This window comes from Pimephales promelas, chromosome 14 (genome assembly GCF_988280905.1).
Source record: "Pimephales promelas chromosome 14, fPimPro1.hap1.1, whole genome shotgun sequence".
Classification (NCBI taxonomy): domain Eukaryota; kingdom Metazoa; phylum Chordata; class Actinopteri; order Cypriniformes; family Leuciscidae; genus Pimephales; species Pimephales promelas.
In genome coordinates, this window is record NC_142782.1 from 22,579,733 (window position 1) to 22,596,569 (window position 16,837).

Here is a 16,837-nt window from a genome sequence, read left to right on the forward strand (position 1 = left end):
GCCAGAAGTCACACTCTAAAAAATGCTGGGTTGTTTAACCCAATTTTGGGCGAAATATGGACATTGGGTTACATTTTTAAATTACATTTTTAACCCAATGTTTGAGTTTGTCCAAATTTGACCCAAAATTGGGTTAAAACAACCCAGCATTTTTAGAGTGCATGGTTTAAGTGGTTAAAAAAAATTCTGGAGACCCATTCCTCCGGGGCGCATGGCCTGGTAACATCTTCCGGCACAGCACCGCTGCTGGAAAAATTTCTTGGGAAACTGCATCACCCGAACAATGTTTTGATGCGTGGTAACCATGCGGAATCATTGATTAAGGCCATTGAATTTTTTTTTTTTTACTGATTTAACAGCCCGTCGTCAATTATTCCTTACATATTGCACTTTGATCTTATTGCTTTAATGTGACCACAAATCTCGAAAATGCAAGTTCACAGGAAAAAAAAAACTACATTGTACATTGTCAATATTATAGCACTGTATGAAGCACAGCTCACAAAGAAGTTTCTTTTTAAATCAAGCAGTTTGCCACGTAACAAACTTTAGTTGTAAAATCTGCATGTGGAAATAGTGGACAGTCTGGACTCATATCGAAAGGACTGGATGACGACTGCAATCAGGTTTTAGAATGAGTTAATTGGAAAAAAAAACTTAATTATTAACCTTAATTGAAATGAACCTTAATTTAAAAAAAAAAAAAAAAAAAAAAGATTCTCAAAATTAATGTTTGAGGTATATTTGTGTATACTTGAGGTATGTTTGTGAAAAAAAATGGTTTAAAAATATATAATAAGGACTAAAAATGTTTTGAGAATGCACAAAAACGGACATCCTTTTTTGTAGTCCTTATCAGTGTTGGTTAAGTTACTCTAATTTCATCTATCTTCAAAAGTGTAATTAGATTACTGTACTAACTCTCTAAAAGTATTGCATTACCTTTTACTATCCAATTACTTTCTAAGTCATATCAACCTCAACCAGTTAAACAATACAAGGATAGACATGAAAATGCTCATAATTCTTTCAAATAAATGATAAAAAATTGCATACATTATTCCTGAACTGACTAAAGTATTATTTAAAAGGGGAATGTTACATTAAAAACATAAATTTTCACATTAGATGTAAAATTTAGATGATTAATCCACTATATCATTTTAATAGTCGAGACAGGATTTAGTGCAATTACATCCGAAGTAACTGTAATTAAATAATAGAATCTCTTACTTTTGTGACTGTTTGTAATTCATATTGTAGAACAAAACATGACAGTCGCTTCAATAATGGTTATTTCACTCCTAAATCAAAAACTGCTCATCTAAAAACTCTTTGGAATTTCTGAAACAAACTGAACAGCTGGACTATTCACTTTCTGTGAGAGTAAAACTCACCCAGAGAAGAAATAATAATAAAACACTTGTGAATAATTGATACTAACGATGAACAGGACTGTAGGACTTTCAATAAAACAATAGTCTCAGTAATTTTAATGCAAGAAACCACACACATTTAGTAAATACAACACGAGTGCTGTACATTTTTTAAGAGGAAAACAAACATTTATGACAATAGTATTTTTAATTTTAACTAAGCTTGGAGAATGAACTGTTCTAGCTCCACTGCCGTTTTATATGTCTGTCTATGTAAACAGAGCATTGGGAGATCAGCCCTGAGAGACTGCGGCTCGCAAGGCAACACATTCAGACACTTGAGACCGCTTTCATTTAAGATATTGTAACTTTTTGCTCAAGAGAAAACACAGCCACAGGGCATTGGAGATGTTGTTGGCTCATCTGGATCTGCGATCACAGTGATGCATGACTTGATCTGGTTCTTAGTTCACTGACACAAGTCTTCCTCCCTTTGTTTGTGGGCAACCAGTACAGCTGCTTACATTGGATCGCAACATCAATGAATCAATAGATCGTTAGCGAGACGCATGGAAAGACGCTTGGTGGGCTGACTGTCATTGAAAGGATTAATGGAATGGGAAAGATAACAATAGGAGTGAAACAAGAACACTCATGTTTGAGTGAGGAGGCAGAGAAAGACAGCAGGGCTGAAGGTGTTGAAAAAGACAGAAATAGCATATACTTGCTCAACCCGGCAGCACCAATCACGGGAGAGCCAAAATACAATGGTCTCCATGACAACTCAGGAGACCATAGACTCCAGGCTGCCTCTGAGCAATAACAGTCCAACCATCTCCCTGTGCGACAGCCAGTTATCATCGACTGTATTTTTAGCACGACGCTCCGAAAATAAACACATACATGCCCTTGTCAAAGAGGTATGACTCATCCTTAATATCTTTAGTATCACCAATTATCAGCAGCTGACAGTGATGCTGCTGCATTTCATTTCTTTAAATGAAAAAGTACTCAAAAATCATTTGCCTGTCTCCGCACAAAGCATGTTTGATACCAGATATTTAAAAATGAAAAGGTATTTCATGCATTGTATTTGGGTAAAAGAACATAACCGTAACAATGCATAAAAAAAACATTAAAAATATATATACTTAACAATATGGGAATGAAAGAGATTTCAATTTTTTTTACACCAAAACATTAAAACAAGTCTTCATGTTTTCATTTCTGTACATTAGAGTAACTTGACTGCAGGGGGCACTCTTAGATTAGAGAAATTAGGTAACAGCTGTGAAGGATTGCTGCTCGATTGCATATGTGCCAGTGCCAACATTCTTAAATTATTATTGTTGTTGTTATTATTAATGATGTTTTATAAATGGAAAGCCAATGGGACGCTTCTCCATCCCTGGATTTCTAAACCGGGTCCTTACTGTTGTTAATTTTCTTTATGTTCTTAAAAATTCATCATCTGACTTGTGATGCAGCCTGGAATAAAGCACACAACTGTTAGACTGCCCCCCTCCACCCTCTGATGTAGATATAAGATCTACAACAAAACTTGAACTAAATTGAGCCGGATGATGACATGTTTTCTGCTGAGTTCATAACCGAATTATTTCATAACTGACATTTACACTGTTATTGAACTGAACTGAATCAACACTGAACTGGCTTAAGTGGAAAAATGACACTATATAAATAAAGGTGCTATGGTGACTTGACTTAAAGGTGCAGTAAGCTACTTGTAAATATTGTTGACATTGGAAATCACCAAATCAAACACATTCCTACCAAAAAGGATCACATCTCCATCTTGATGCCTCCACCCTCAAATTCACATATGATTTGCAACACATGCAGGCAACCACTATGGTGGAATCTGCTGTGTCTGAGGTCAAAGGGTATGATGTCATCATCATCAATAAGTGAAAGTAGGAATGCACCGAAAGAAGTCTGGGCCGAAACCGAAAATTCTGGATGCACTTGACCGAAAACCGAAACCGAATTATGTATTATTATTAAACATTTCAATTAAATTCAATAATTGAATTCTGTATAATCTGAATTGAAAACAAGTTAAGGCAATAAAATAAAATAACCACACATTTATTTAAAGTAAAACAAAAAATTGGACAGAATTTGGTAGAACTTCATTCGGTTCTATGCAGCAGAATCAGATTTATTTTTTTTCCTATTATCAAAATAAAGTAGTCCTACAAAGCTATTATTATCAGAGCATGTGAGCAGATTAGCAGGGAGAGGATCAGTGAACAAGAGGATAGCGTCATTTTACCAGAGTTGCCCAGCACGGCTATACACCATGTTATAGCACATAGGGCTATTGCAAACAGAAACGAGTCCAGAGAAATTTCATTTTGGTATGTTTTTTATCGGATTTTGCCTTTCCCCGGTACATGCGTTCGGGCCGTGAGCGACTGAGCACAGCGCACAACTTCAGTTACTCACAGTTTTTGACAAATGGTCACAAGATAGAGGACAAATTTGACTGTATTTTCAAAAAGCCTTTGATACTGTCCCACACAAAAAACTAATATCAAAGTTAACATCCTATTGTTTAGACAACAGAGTTATTTATTGGATACAGGATTTTTGCACAATAGGAAACAACAGGTGATAGCGAACGGTGCTGCCTCAGATTGGAAGCCGGCCGGTGGCTGGGGTCCCACAGGGATCAGTCTTGGGCCCTGTTCTATTTGTAATATAAATAAATGATTTGACAGATATGATACAGTCTGATGTTTACCTTTTTGCAGATGACACTAAAATGTTCAGAACAATAACAAGTGACACAGACCAAGCCCATCTTCAAGAAGATCTCTGTAGCATGAGCAAATGGTGTGACCAGTGGTTATTAAAGATAAACCCGAATAGTGTAAACATTTACATATTGGGGAAAAAAAATGACATAGCCAACTGTGTAGTTGGGGATATAGTGGTTAATCCTGTACATGAGGAGAGGGACGTAGGTGTTGTGGTGGATGGTTCACTCGAATTCCACAAACATATTGTTGAAAAAGTTTTAAAAAAGCAACATCTATGATTGCAATGAGAAGAACTTTTGAAAATGTAGGTAATGATATTGTGGTAAGGTTCAGACGATGTGATGGAAGAAGGCAAAGGGGTCGGCAAATACTGGAGCTTGTGTGCTTTATTCAGACAGATCAAATAAAAATACTCTTTTCACAGCGACTGCGCGCTTCAACGTAACATCAACAAAGTAATATCACAGACTCGTTCCCGCTGCTCCACAGCTTCCCTGGGTTTCGGACAGTTCCTCTGTTCACAGCTTTCCAGCTCCCGGTGTCTGCACACAAGCTCCAGACTCTCTCAAAAGAAGCGTCTCACTGAGCCGCTTATATACTCTCCCAACGCCAATCACTGCAATCACAGACAGGTGTTTATCATTTGCACTTGACCCGCTTACTTCCCGCTCGACTCCTCCCCCGCTCTCCCGCTGCAGACAGCGCTGAACCACGCCCCCCATACCACATACCCCCACCGCCCGTCTCAGGCCGGGGAGCCGTCCGGCCTGCAGCCTCCCCCCCCCCCTCCGGGAGAGAAAGTCAGCCACAGCCATCTGTGCACCCGGCCTGTGGATCACTCTGAATTTGAATGGTTGTAAAGCTAGATACCAACGAGTGATCCGCGCGTTGACATCTTTCATGCGGTGGAGCCACTGCAGGGGAGCGTGGTCCGTACACAGGGTGAACTCCCGACCCAGGAGATAATAGCGGAGGGTGAGGACAGCCCACTTGATGGCCAACGCCTCTTTCTCAATGGTGCTGTACATCGTCTCTCTCTTGGAGAGCTTGCGACTGATGTACAGCACCGGCCGTTCCTCACCCTCCATCTCCTGGGCCAAGACCGCCCCCAGTCCTCTGTCCGACGCGTCTGTCTGCAGAGAAAAGGGAAGAGCAAAGTTAGGAGCCTGTAAGAGCGGGCCGCCACACAGAGCTGCCTTTATCTGGGTAAAAGCCTGCTGGCATTGCTCCGTCCACTGGACGGTATCTGGCGCCCCCTTTTTAGTTAGATCAGTCAGCGGGCTAGCAAGGTCCGAATAATCAGGCACAAATCTCCTATAATATCCTGCCAGCCCCAGGAACTGTCTAACCTCCTTTTTGGTCTTGGGTCTCGGACAGGTCGCAATCGCAGCGGTCTTGTCAATTTGGGGACGCACCTGTCCGTGTCCCAAGTGGAAGCCCAGATACCTGACCTCCACGCGCCCAATCGCACACTTCTTCGGGTTGGCCGTGAGCCCCGCCCTCCTCAGCGACTTGAGAACCGCTCGCAAATGCTGCACATGCCGCGGCCAATCGTTACTATAGATGATAATGTCATCCAAGTACGCCGCAGCATATGCAGCATGCGGCCGTAGAATCCGGTCCATCAAGCGCTGGAAGGTGGCGGGTGCCCCGAACAAACCGAACGGAAGGGTGACAAATTGGTGTAATCCGAACGGCGTCGTGAAAGCAGTCTTTTCTTTGGACATTGGAGATAAGGGGATCTGCCAATATCCCTTCGTTAAATCCAGTGTCGAATAAAACCGAGCCGTGCCTAGCCGATCGAGTAACTCGTCAACCCTGGGCATTGGATATGCATCGAACTTCGATACAGCATTCACCTTGCGGTAATCCACACAGAACCGGACGGTGCCGTCGGTTTTAGGCACTAAAACTATCGGGCTTGCCCAGTCACTGTTGGATTCCTCTATTACCCCCATATCCAGCATCGCCGCTAATTCATCCTGAACTACCTTTTTCTTATGTTCAGGTAATCTATATGGCCGGCTGCGAACCACCACGCCCGGCTCCGTCTCAACGTGGTGCTGTATGAGATTCGTTCGGCCAGGGAGGGGTGAGAACACATCTGCGAATTCCGCTTGTAGCTGTTGGATGTCAGCGATCTGGGACGGTGAGAGGTGGTCCCCACAAGCGGCCAGAGGGCGGGATTGCCCTTTTACATTCGCCTCTGGCCCGAGATCCTCCTCCCCACTCACCACCGTCGCCAGCATCGCTGACTCCACCTCATTCCATTTTTTAAGGAGGTTGAGGTGGTATGTCTGATGTGCTCCCCCCCTATCTGAACGAATGATTTCATAGTTAAGATCATTAACTCGCCGTGTAACCACAAACGGTCCTTGCCACTTGGCGAGTAATTTCGAGCTGGATGTGGGAAGTAATACGAGCACTTTATCTCCCGGTGCAAATTTACGTAGCTTAGCCCCCCTATTGTACAGCCGACTTTGTCTGTCCTGAGCCTGTAACAAATTCTCCATAGAGAGCCGCCCCAAAGTGTGGAGTTTTGTTCGCAGGTCCAGGACATACTGAATTTCGTTTTTGCTATTAGAAGGTCCGTCCTCCCAAGCCTCCCTAAGGACATCCAAAACCCCGCGGGGCTGGCGTCCATAGAGAAGCTCAAAGGGGGAAAACCCCGTGGAGGCTTGGGGGACCTCCCGTACAGCGAACAAGAGGGGTTCCAACCACTTATCCCAATTTTTGGCGTCTTCCCGCACGAACTTACGAATCATGGATTTTAACGTGCGATTAAATCGTTCTACCAGACCGTCGGTTTGTGGGTGATAGACGCTGGTGCGAATCGATTTAATGCCCAATAATTCATATAGTTCGCGTATCGTACGTGACATAAACGCCGTGCCCTGATCGGTGAGAATCTCTTTTGGGATTCCCACCCGGGAGATTAATTGAAACAGCGCACTCGCAACGCTTTTAGCCGAAATATTGCGTAGTGGGACTGCTTCAGGGTATCGCGTGGCATAATCCACCAGGACTAATGCAAAGCGATGCCCCCGTGCTGATCGCTCTAATGGCCCGATGAGGTCCATGCCAATTCGCTCGAAGGGGACCTCGACTAACGGCAGGGGGCACAATGGTGCTTTACTATGGGCCGGAGGGTTCACTAACTGACATTCATGACAAGACGCGCACCACCTGCGCACATTCTCATGAATGCCCGGCCAAAAGAATCGGGCCATTAAACGATTTAACGTGGCTGTCTGCCCGAGGTGTCCAGCCATCGGATTAGAATGAGCCGCCTGGAAAAGCATTTCCCGACGGCTTTTAGGTACTAACAACTGGGTTGTATCTTGCTTTGTCTGGATGTCCTGAGTCACCCGATACAACCTATCTTTAATCATGGCAAAATATGGGTACGTGAGCGGCTGATCGGGCCGCACCGGCTGCCCGTCGATGACCTGGACCCGTTCAAACGCGTTTTTTAGCGTATCATCTCGGGACTGTTCCAGAGGAAAATCATCACGGACCGAAAAGATGGGTATCTCGGCCCCGTTCCGTTCCTCTGGATCAGCCGCCGATGGTCCCGGAACAGCTTCGCCGGCCTGAACAGTCGCCCCCCCCCGGTGCCGTTGTTTTTTCCCAGGAGCACCCGCACACAAACAAGCCAATAACGATTGAAACCCCGGCCAATTGGTACCCAAAATCAGCGGGTGCCGGAGGTGCGGATTAACTGCCACCTCCACACTATGTTTTTGTCCCCTAAATCGGATGATGACTGGCACGACGGGATACCCCATCACCTCGCCGTGCACACACCGCACCATAACCTTGCGGCTCTTATCCAATGCCCCTGGCTGAATCAAGCTTTGGTGGATGGAGGTCTGGTTACAACCTGAATCCACCAAAGCTTGACACGTAACCCCCTTAATACTCACGGGTATCTGATACAGCCCAGTCTGATCGGGGGCAGCCTGTGGCGCATAGGGGACCCGAATGAAGGTGTCCACCTCCATCAATGGACACCTGTCGATAAAGTGCCCCGGGTCCCCACAACGCCAACAGGCCGGCCCAGGCCTCCCCGCCACTCCGGCGGCGGGAAGCGGGTCAAGGGATTGGCGTTGGGAGAGCGCGGGGCCAGCGGACGCCGGAACGCTCCCAGGCAGGGATCCTCCCCGAGGTGGAGCACGGGGCGCCTCCGTGCTCGGGCCGGACCTCCAGCGGGGTGCTGGTCGCGGGGGAAATCCACCTCGAGACCTGGGAGCGGGGACAGGGCGAGAGGGAGAGGGAGAGGGGAGAGAGAGAGAGAGAGAAGATGATGGTTGGGGCTCGCCGACCCCTGGGCACGCCACCAGCTGGTCCTCCGCCAACGTGATGGCCTGGTCCAGCGACGTCGGCCGGTGGCACTGGACCCACTGAGCGGTTTTCTTGGGTAGCTTGGTGATAAACTGCTCCAGCACCACCAGCTCGATGACTCCTTCGACGTCGCGGCCCTCGGCCACCAGCCATTTGCGGCAGGCGTCCCGGAGCTGCTGTGCGAAGACGAAGGGTCGGCCGACCTCCCCCAGCTCTAGGGAACGGAACCGCTGGCGGCTTTGCTCCGGAGATCGACCGACCCGCTGCAAGATGGCACGCTTGAGGTCCTGGTAGACCAGGAGGCTGCTGACTGGCAGTTGTTGGGCGGCGAGCTGCGCCTCCCCGGACAGTAGTGGAATGAGGCGCAGCGGCCAGTCAGTTTCCGGCCACTTCCCCGCCCCGGCCGTCCTCTCAAAGAGGTCCAGGAAGGCCTCCGGATCGTCGAGCGGCCCCATCTTGTGGAGGGCTGGGGCCGCGGGCGGGGAGCGGACCCCCTGGTCCACCCAGCTCCGGAACTGCTCGCGGGCCTCCCGTTGTTCCTGGAGGAGCGCGTCGAAGCGTCGTTCCTGCTGCTCCTCCATCTTCAACAGGGCTGCCTGATGTTGCTGATGCAAGCCCGCGAGCCCCTGGATGATCTCCGCAAATGGCGAAGACAGAGGATTCCTGGCGGCGGCTGCTTCTTCCATCCCGGGTTTCGGCACCAGTGTGGTAAGGTTCAGACGATGTGATGGAAGAAGGCAAAGGGGTCGGCAAATACTGGAGCTTGTGTGCTTTATTCAGACAGATCAAATAAAAATACTCTTTTCACAGCGACTGCGCGCTTCAACGTAACATCAACAAAGTAATATCACAGACTCGTTCCCGCTGCTCCACAGCTTCCCTGGGTTTCGGACAGTTCCTCTGTTCACAGCTTTCCAGCTCCCGGTGTCTGCACACAAGCTCCAGACTCTCTCAAAAGAAGCGTCTCACTGAGCCGCTTATATACTCTCCCAACGCCAATCACTGCAATCACAGACAGGTGTTTATCATTTGCACTTGACCCGCTTACTTCCCGCTCGACTCCTCCCCCGCTCTCCCGCTGCAGACAGCGCTGAACCACGCCCCCCATACCACAGATATATTTTACCATTGTATAAATACTTGATAAGATCACATCTTGAATATGCAAGCTAAGGTGTCCATATAGATTAAAATACGCGGAAAAAAGGAAAGGGTCCTGAGAAGAGCTACTAAATTAATTCCAGGAATTAGAAATATGTCGTATGAAGATAGAGGAAATTACGTTTACCAACCCTCAAATTGAGGAGATAAAGAGGAGACATGATTCAAGTATATAAGCTCACACAGGGAGTGTACAATGTAACAGTTGAACCTATCTTGCAGTTTTGGAATAATATAGGTACGAGACACGAGAGACTTCTTTAAGACTCTACCCTAGAACATGCTTGTCTGAAAAGAGAAAGAAGTTGTGTGTTCCCCTTCTATTAATTCCCAGTGTTATGTATAATTATGAAGCTTGCCAGTAATGTAATTAATTTTACTTAATTTATTTAGGACATTAAAAATTGCACCAGAAATCTTTTCAATAAATTTCAATAATAAATTTAAAACAGAGGTTGCAATGGACCATTGAGCAGAACGCGCTGTGAACTGTGGTGGAAAATTTTAACCTCTTAACCAGCGCCCCTATTTTTGAGAATTTTCTGAAAACGACATACCCAAATACAAATCTTTGTAGCTCTTGAACCCTATGGTCCACATTCATAACTCTGATATTTTTTTAAACTAGACACTTGAAACTTTGTTACCCAAGAGTCATTATAACTCAAAGTAGCATAGGAACAGAGTAAAACAAGGTTAAATATACATGACACTGATTCACGATTTCTTTGAATAAACTTCATTTAGGGAAAAATGTATCAGAATTTTATGTTAAGGCCTTGAAAACACCATAAAGATAAAACTGAATGTCTGACCATGTTTTGATTCAAATTTGAGGAAGATACTCCCAAAAATGTAGTTCCTGTAAGCTTTTATTCAAGAAAAGTCTAGGCGTCCTTTCCAAAAGGCCACTTGGAGACTCCAAATGGATACCTGGTTACCAAATGACATAAGGAGTAAACACTACATACTACATACATGTTTATCCATTCAGAACTATTCTGCCCATCAAACTACACAAGAAAAAATTATTTCAGCACAACATTTTAACATTTTAACAAAATACTCTTTATTTTGAACATTTATAATAGCAAAAACAGTGAAAAAAAACTTCATTTATATGTTCCAAAAGTGATTGTTTTACTAATGAATAAAATATATAAAAAGAAAAAAATAACATTTGTAATTGCAACAGTGTTTTTTACTCAAATAAGTTACAATAAACAATTACAATGAATATCCAATTACAAAAACAAAAAGCAACCGCTTACAGTATTTACAAAGTGTAGGAAGACATGTTGATCAAGGCAGTCACCACCAAGGTTTGTTCTGGAAACCAAAGCCACTGAAAGACAGGAGAAATAAAGTGTGTAAGCAGAACAAATAAAATTTGCACAGGAAAACACACACACAAAAGAGGATTTCAGTTTGAGTCACATTCATCTATTAGCAGCATCAATATTCCATCATATTACAATATCAAATATCACATACCTTATCGTTATAATGCTCAGCAATAAAAATGCTTTGTAATTATTATTTTTTCTATGTATAAAATTATATATATATTTATTATATCTTCACCTGACATCTTGTAATCCTTTCCTTCCATTATATGTATATTCAATGCACCATTCATTCATATAAACGTATCACTGTAATCTCATATCTTGCTAGTTATCTCCACTGTTATTTTATAATCAACACATCTTCACCTGACTTCTTATAATCCTTTCCTTCCATTATTGTTATATTCAATGCAACATAAATATAATGTGTGTGATAAAAATATTTTCTCTTTATGTATCGTTATAATATAACGTTACAGCTCTATCAGCTGCTCGTGTAGCCTTGTGTCTTTGCTAGCTTGTCCATCGTCATTTTATAATCAAAAACATTACATGAACAGAAAAACTGCCAATAATAAACATAACAATAAATGACAATGTGTTGAAACTTACCGATCTAAAACGGGATCGAGTCCATGAACAAACATCAACTCTCGACAGACGCTCGACACCGTGTTCAGATGCATCTCTCTGCGTCTTTGCTCTTCGTCGCTGCTTCTCATCACTTCCTCCAAAATACTCTCAACACCACAAAAACGCTTCTGTAGACGATGATCCATGATGGAGATTGTCAAATATAACTTTGGAGAAAATCTATGAGTTGATACGAGCTCCGTGTAGCGAACCAATACCTAGCCTATGCGCTCCGTGCGTAAAATGGCGAAAGTGCACGAGCGAATAACAACATTGCGCACTTGTGTTTGACAAATCTGCTTGAGAACTGTCAATCACTGCAATCGTGTTTTAATTGGTCAATACTCCCATCCATCAAAACATTGCCGATTACACATTGGCTGGCTATATCCAGACTTTATCCAGCCAAAAACCGAGATGCGAGATTGAGAGGTTTCTAAGCCAGTCAGGCGGTCCCTTGGCATTTTGATCGATTACAGAGCCTGTGATTGAAGGAGAGAGAAGGGGGATGACTCATTTTATCCGGAAGAGTCTAAACTACAGGGGTGAGATGGCTTTCGAGTGTTGGAAAATAGATAAGAATCGATATTTTTTTTAAAATAAACATGACGCGAACTCTATCTCGAAAACGCTCATGCAAACAAAGGAGGATATTTCATTTTTTCCCTATTTTTTCGTTGTTTTGGATTAAAAAGTGGGATGCATTTTGAAGAATGGACCCTTACATTGAAATGTATGCTGTTGTTTCTTGGATTCGTCCGAACTGATCTGAACCATACGAGATGAAAGATGAGTATAGCGGTTCATTTTACTCATTTTCAAATGAGAGGTCCTTTTGCATTTAATTTAACCCTTTCCTCTCTGTTGTATTGATTGCAAAAACAAGTTTAGAACATGATTCTGGAGTGTTTTAGCTTTCAAATGATGCATAGTTTATGATAGTCAGTTGAATATTTGTTATAAAACGAAGCTTAAAAAAGTGATAAAAGTTTAGCCACGCCCTCGACGGCCCGTCATCGGGCCGGTGCTTGATTAGGTTAGAGGTTAAACTGAATATTAAGCTAACCATGTTTTAACATTTGACCTCATTTAACCAGCTGAATATGTGAGACAATGTACTAAGACATTCTGTACTTCAGATGAATGTATGTGTGTCAAACATGACTGTGTATAAATAACAAATTCGGGAAATGGAACTAGACAGATGACTAAGTTAGAAACATTAAAACAAAGTCTCCTCTACCCAGTAACAAAACAGTCTACCAATGAAATTAATGTCATTATGGCATACCTCCATATTGTATAAAAACTGTTGTTTCAGTGTTTTCGGGGGGATTCTCAATGGAATTTGTCTGAGATCCACCGGCCTTGTTTTTACTTGGGAAGTTCTCTGAGTATTGCTCGAGAACTCTCCTGGCCGTAATTAAAAGCTTTGAAAGGACATTTACTCGAGTCTGTCTGTTATTTAAGCTGTGCAGCAAGAAATAAGTAAGTTAGAATTATTAGCACCTGGCGGACGTCGACTGTAGATGCGCTAGGGTTATAAGGATTAGAACCCGGCGGACGTCGACTGGGGATGTGCTAGGATTAGTACCCGGCGGACGTCGACTGGAGCTAGGGTATAGGGTAGGTTTATTGATTCAGCGGACGTCGATGTATAGATGCGCTGGTAAAAGTATAAGACTTGGCCAAGAGTGAGTATTAGTCAGGTTCAAGAAAAAAATCCATTACAGAACACAGTGCACTCACACAGTGGATCACACTTCGAAGTTGTGCATCTTCGGAAGCAGAGCGGCTCGCAAAATCGCAAAACATGCCGAGTCAGAGTGAAACCTGGTTGCTAAACAATGGAGGGGCGGGGCAGCATATTTTTGGTTTAGATTTTCGACCTTTTCTCTCTTTCGGCAAAAAAACGAAAATGCCATTTTCGACCGATAATTTTCAGCAGCCCAAATTTCAGTGCATCCCTAAGTGAAAGTGTTACTACGATATAGGTGCAACTAATAATAATACTTAAAAAAAAGACAAGTGCTTTATGATAATTCAGGTCGAATGTCTAATTGTTTCTACTCCTCTACTCTACTCCTCCGATGCCAAAGTCATCCCTTCCATCCCAAAAAACGAACACAGTTTTCATGAACAGCTCCAACACAATAGTCCAAGTAACTAATATATTACAAATGTGACAAGATTAAGGTGTTATAGCAAGATCTAAAAGGGCAACCAAAAGGGGTCTTTAACAAGCCGAAGGGAGCACACATCTCACCTCCACTCAAAAAATTCCACAGGTTGCCAATTGCTGTGTGCATCAAATTTAAGGCATTGATGTTTGCCTACAGACAAAACACTGGCTCTGCACCCCTATACCTAAACTTATTACTTCAGATCTACGTGCCATCCAGAAACTTGCGTCCCAAAAAAAAAGAGGCCTTTACACTTTACGGACCTTTACCCTGACTGTTCAAGCTGGTGGAATGACCTGCCCATATCTACCCCAGTCTTTAGCCATTTTCAAGAAACTGCTGAAAAGGCATATTTTTCGGCAACACTTGACCCATTAATACTAAAACTTAGCTATTATTAAATATCTATTAATAAACCTGAAAAAACTTGTTACGTATACTGTGTGTTTATACATATATCCAAAGTGATGGCCAAGGGTGATCAAATGGTGAGAGATTTTGTGTTTGTTCTGACAGTCAGCCAACCATTTGATCACTCTGGACATTCTAGATGAAATCACGACAGTGAGTTTGAGTTGACATTGCTATGCTAAGACAGCAGGATATGGTTACGTTAGGGACGTGTTTTTGATGATTGCCTCTTTGGGCCTCGGTTGTGATGAAGAGAGCAGCTCTTCTCTTGTTCCGACCTACTTACAGTTTCTTGAGAGCAGAAAATTGTACCGCATTTCAACATACACACGCAATGACACAGCAGCACAAGCCTAGCCCCTGCTGGTCGAATGGACTTTTCACATATCACCTCTCATCTATCCAGCATGCACTCAAATAAATCTTCTTCCTTAACAGGAACATCATGCACCTTTTTCCCCCTTTTGGAGGAGCCATGCCGACTCCACTAGGTGAGATAATATAAATCGAAATACAAGGTTCTTTGCATAAGTAAAATACACAATACTTTTCATCTAAAATAATTGAATTTAATTTTCCAACAGTTATTTATTTCATGTAAAATACATTGAAAAATGAAAAGAAGGGATTTCAGTGAGGTTTAACAGGCCAAATATCTCTTAACAAAACATTTTTAGCATTATATATAATGGCACTAATAAGTGTTAAAAGGGCACATTTTCTGCCTGCATGGGAGTTGGTATAATTATTTTAATTGGTTTATATAGAGCAGGCAGTGCATCCATTGGCAACAGCTAATGCCCAGGGGAACCTGTGTGAAGTCCACAGGATTGCACTCACTGCATTAATGCCAGAACAACACAGAGAAACTGTAATTATAGAAAACCAGGAAAAGACAAGCCCTGGGGTCTGAATTTCTGTTACAGAGATAATAACAATTATAAATAATAAATAGATAACCAGTCTTAAATCACTGAATTGCTCCTGCTTTGCATGCACACCATGGAAAGGGTTAGGAGAATGTGTTTGGCCCTAGCTGTCTAAAATGACGGTCATCTGTTAAGTCCAGTGGCGGTTCTAGACCATTTCAGAGACCATTTTGGGCCAGTTACATTTAGACCTTATTGTTGTCATATCATTTTCTGCACTGCACTGCAGGCATAAACAGGCAAAATTCCATGTCCAACAATGTATTTTAATTGTATTTCCATTATATTTTTACATTTGCATTACATATTCAGTATCAGTCACAGTAACTGTATTTAAATTTCCATTATATTTTTTTACATTTGCATTAGAGCCAGACCGATATATCGGCAGACCGATATTATCGGGCGATATTAGGCATTTTCCAAACTATCGGTAGTTATAATGGCCGACAAATGAATATTTCAAAAATAAAATAAAAACGGACGAAACACGCTTGAACCATGTCATGAGTGTTGGAGTTGTATAGTTTGTCCACCAGAGTGCACTCTACACCGTTCCTGTTGGCAACATTCGTTGAGTTGGGCACGATACATACATTGCTTGAATAACATTTAAAAGAACATCCCCATCAGTTCTCTTAACTCAAATAAGCATGACAAAATTTGTGACTTATCATGTCCAGTTTAAAAAATAAATAAATAAATAAAATATCGGCCGATATATCGGAATATTGGATTTTAAAACCCAAAAATATTTGTATCGGTATCGGCCTTCAAAATCCTTTATCGGTCGGGCTCTAATTTGCATATATATATGATGTCTTTTGACAAGACCACAATTTTTCAACATGCCAAAGTGGCTAGTGGGAGTGACTGTGAAAGGGAACTATTCCTTTACACATTTATACAGTCTGAAGTCTGTAATATGCCGATAGTTCACTGAATCATTTAGCTGGGTCACCTGCATTTATGAAAGCAAGCATTTCTGACTGTATTCTATTATAACCTATGGTCTTTGACCAGACTGGACAAAATTTGAGACAATATGGAGACTTTAGCAAGTACAATGCTGACCACATGTCCACTGGCATCATTATGAAGTAGGCTATCAGCAAAGAAAACTCAAAATAATCCTCTGCACAGAGCCTACTGCTGCATCAAACCACATTCACCATCGTCTACAAGTTCAATAAACCAAAGACAGCAGCATTTCTATGACTAGTCATTGAGTTGAACTGGGAAGACATGATAGAGAACAGCAGAGTTAAGAGGAAAACTGTAACAAATGGATCAACAAGTATGTCAAACCTAATGAATAAGAAGATGCACTCAGGGAAAGCTAGATGAAGAGGCCAGTGAAAATACTGCATGACCAAAGAGCAAATTACCAAACAGCTTGAAAAGCAGAGACACCATAAGGAGATAAACCTAAAGAGCATCTCATTCAAAACCCTCTCAAAGAATCAGATTCTCCGAGCATTATGATTATATGCAGCACTTCACACCTCACTAGTGACTCCCTCATAAGTGACTCCTATACATCGTGTCTAAACACAAGAAGGTCATTGAGCGATGCTCGATATCATATTATTTTATGAGCCCATGCATGTCAAGCTCTCCATCATTCTACTTCCTATTACCTTAAGGAAAACATCTAGCAAATTC

The 16,837-nt window shown here is 42.6% G+C and overlaps 1 protein-coding gene and 1 long non-coding RNA gene across 2 annotated transcripts; both read right to left on the bottom strand.

Moving 5' to 3' along the window:
* Positions 1-4,680: 4,680 nt before the first annotated feature.
* Positions 4,681-9,606, bottom strand: LOC148973729 (uncharacterized). Its single transcript, XM_089119174.1, has one exon. It carries the CDS (start codon positions 9,190-9,192, stop codon positions 4,681-4,683), a length of 4,512 nt encoding a protein of 1,503 aa, XP_088975300.1. The 5' UTR covers positions 9,193-9,606.
* A 915-nt stretch (positions 9,607-10,521) lies between these two features.
* LOC148973730 (uncharacterized) lies at positions 10,522-11,722 on the bottom strand. Its single transcript, XR_016146521.1, has 2 exons — positions 11,629-11,722; positions 10,522-11,012 (listed from the first exon to the last, which is right to left on the bottom strand). It is a non-coding gene; the product is annotated as an uncharacterized LOC148973730 (long non-coding RNA).
* Between the last annotated feature and the right edge of the window lie 5,115 nt (positions 11,723-16,837).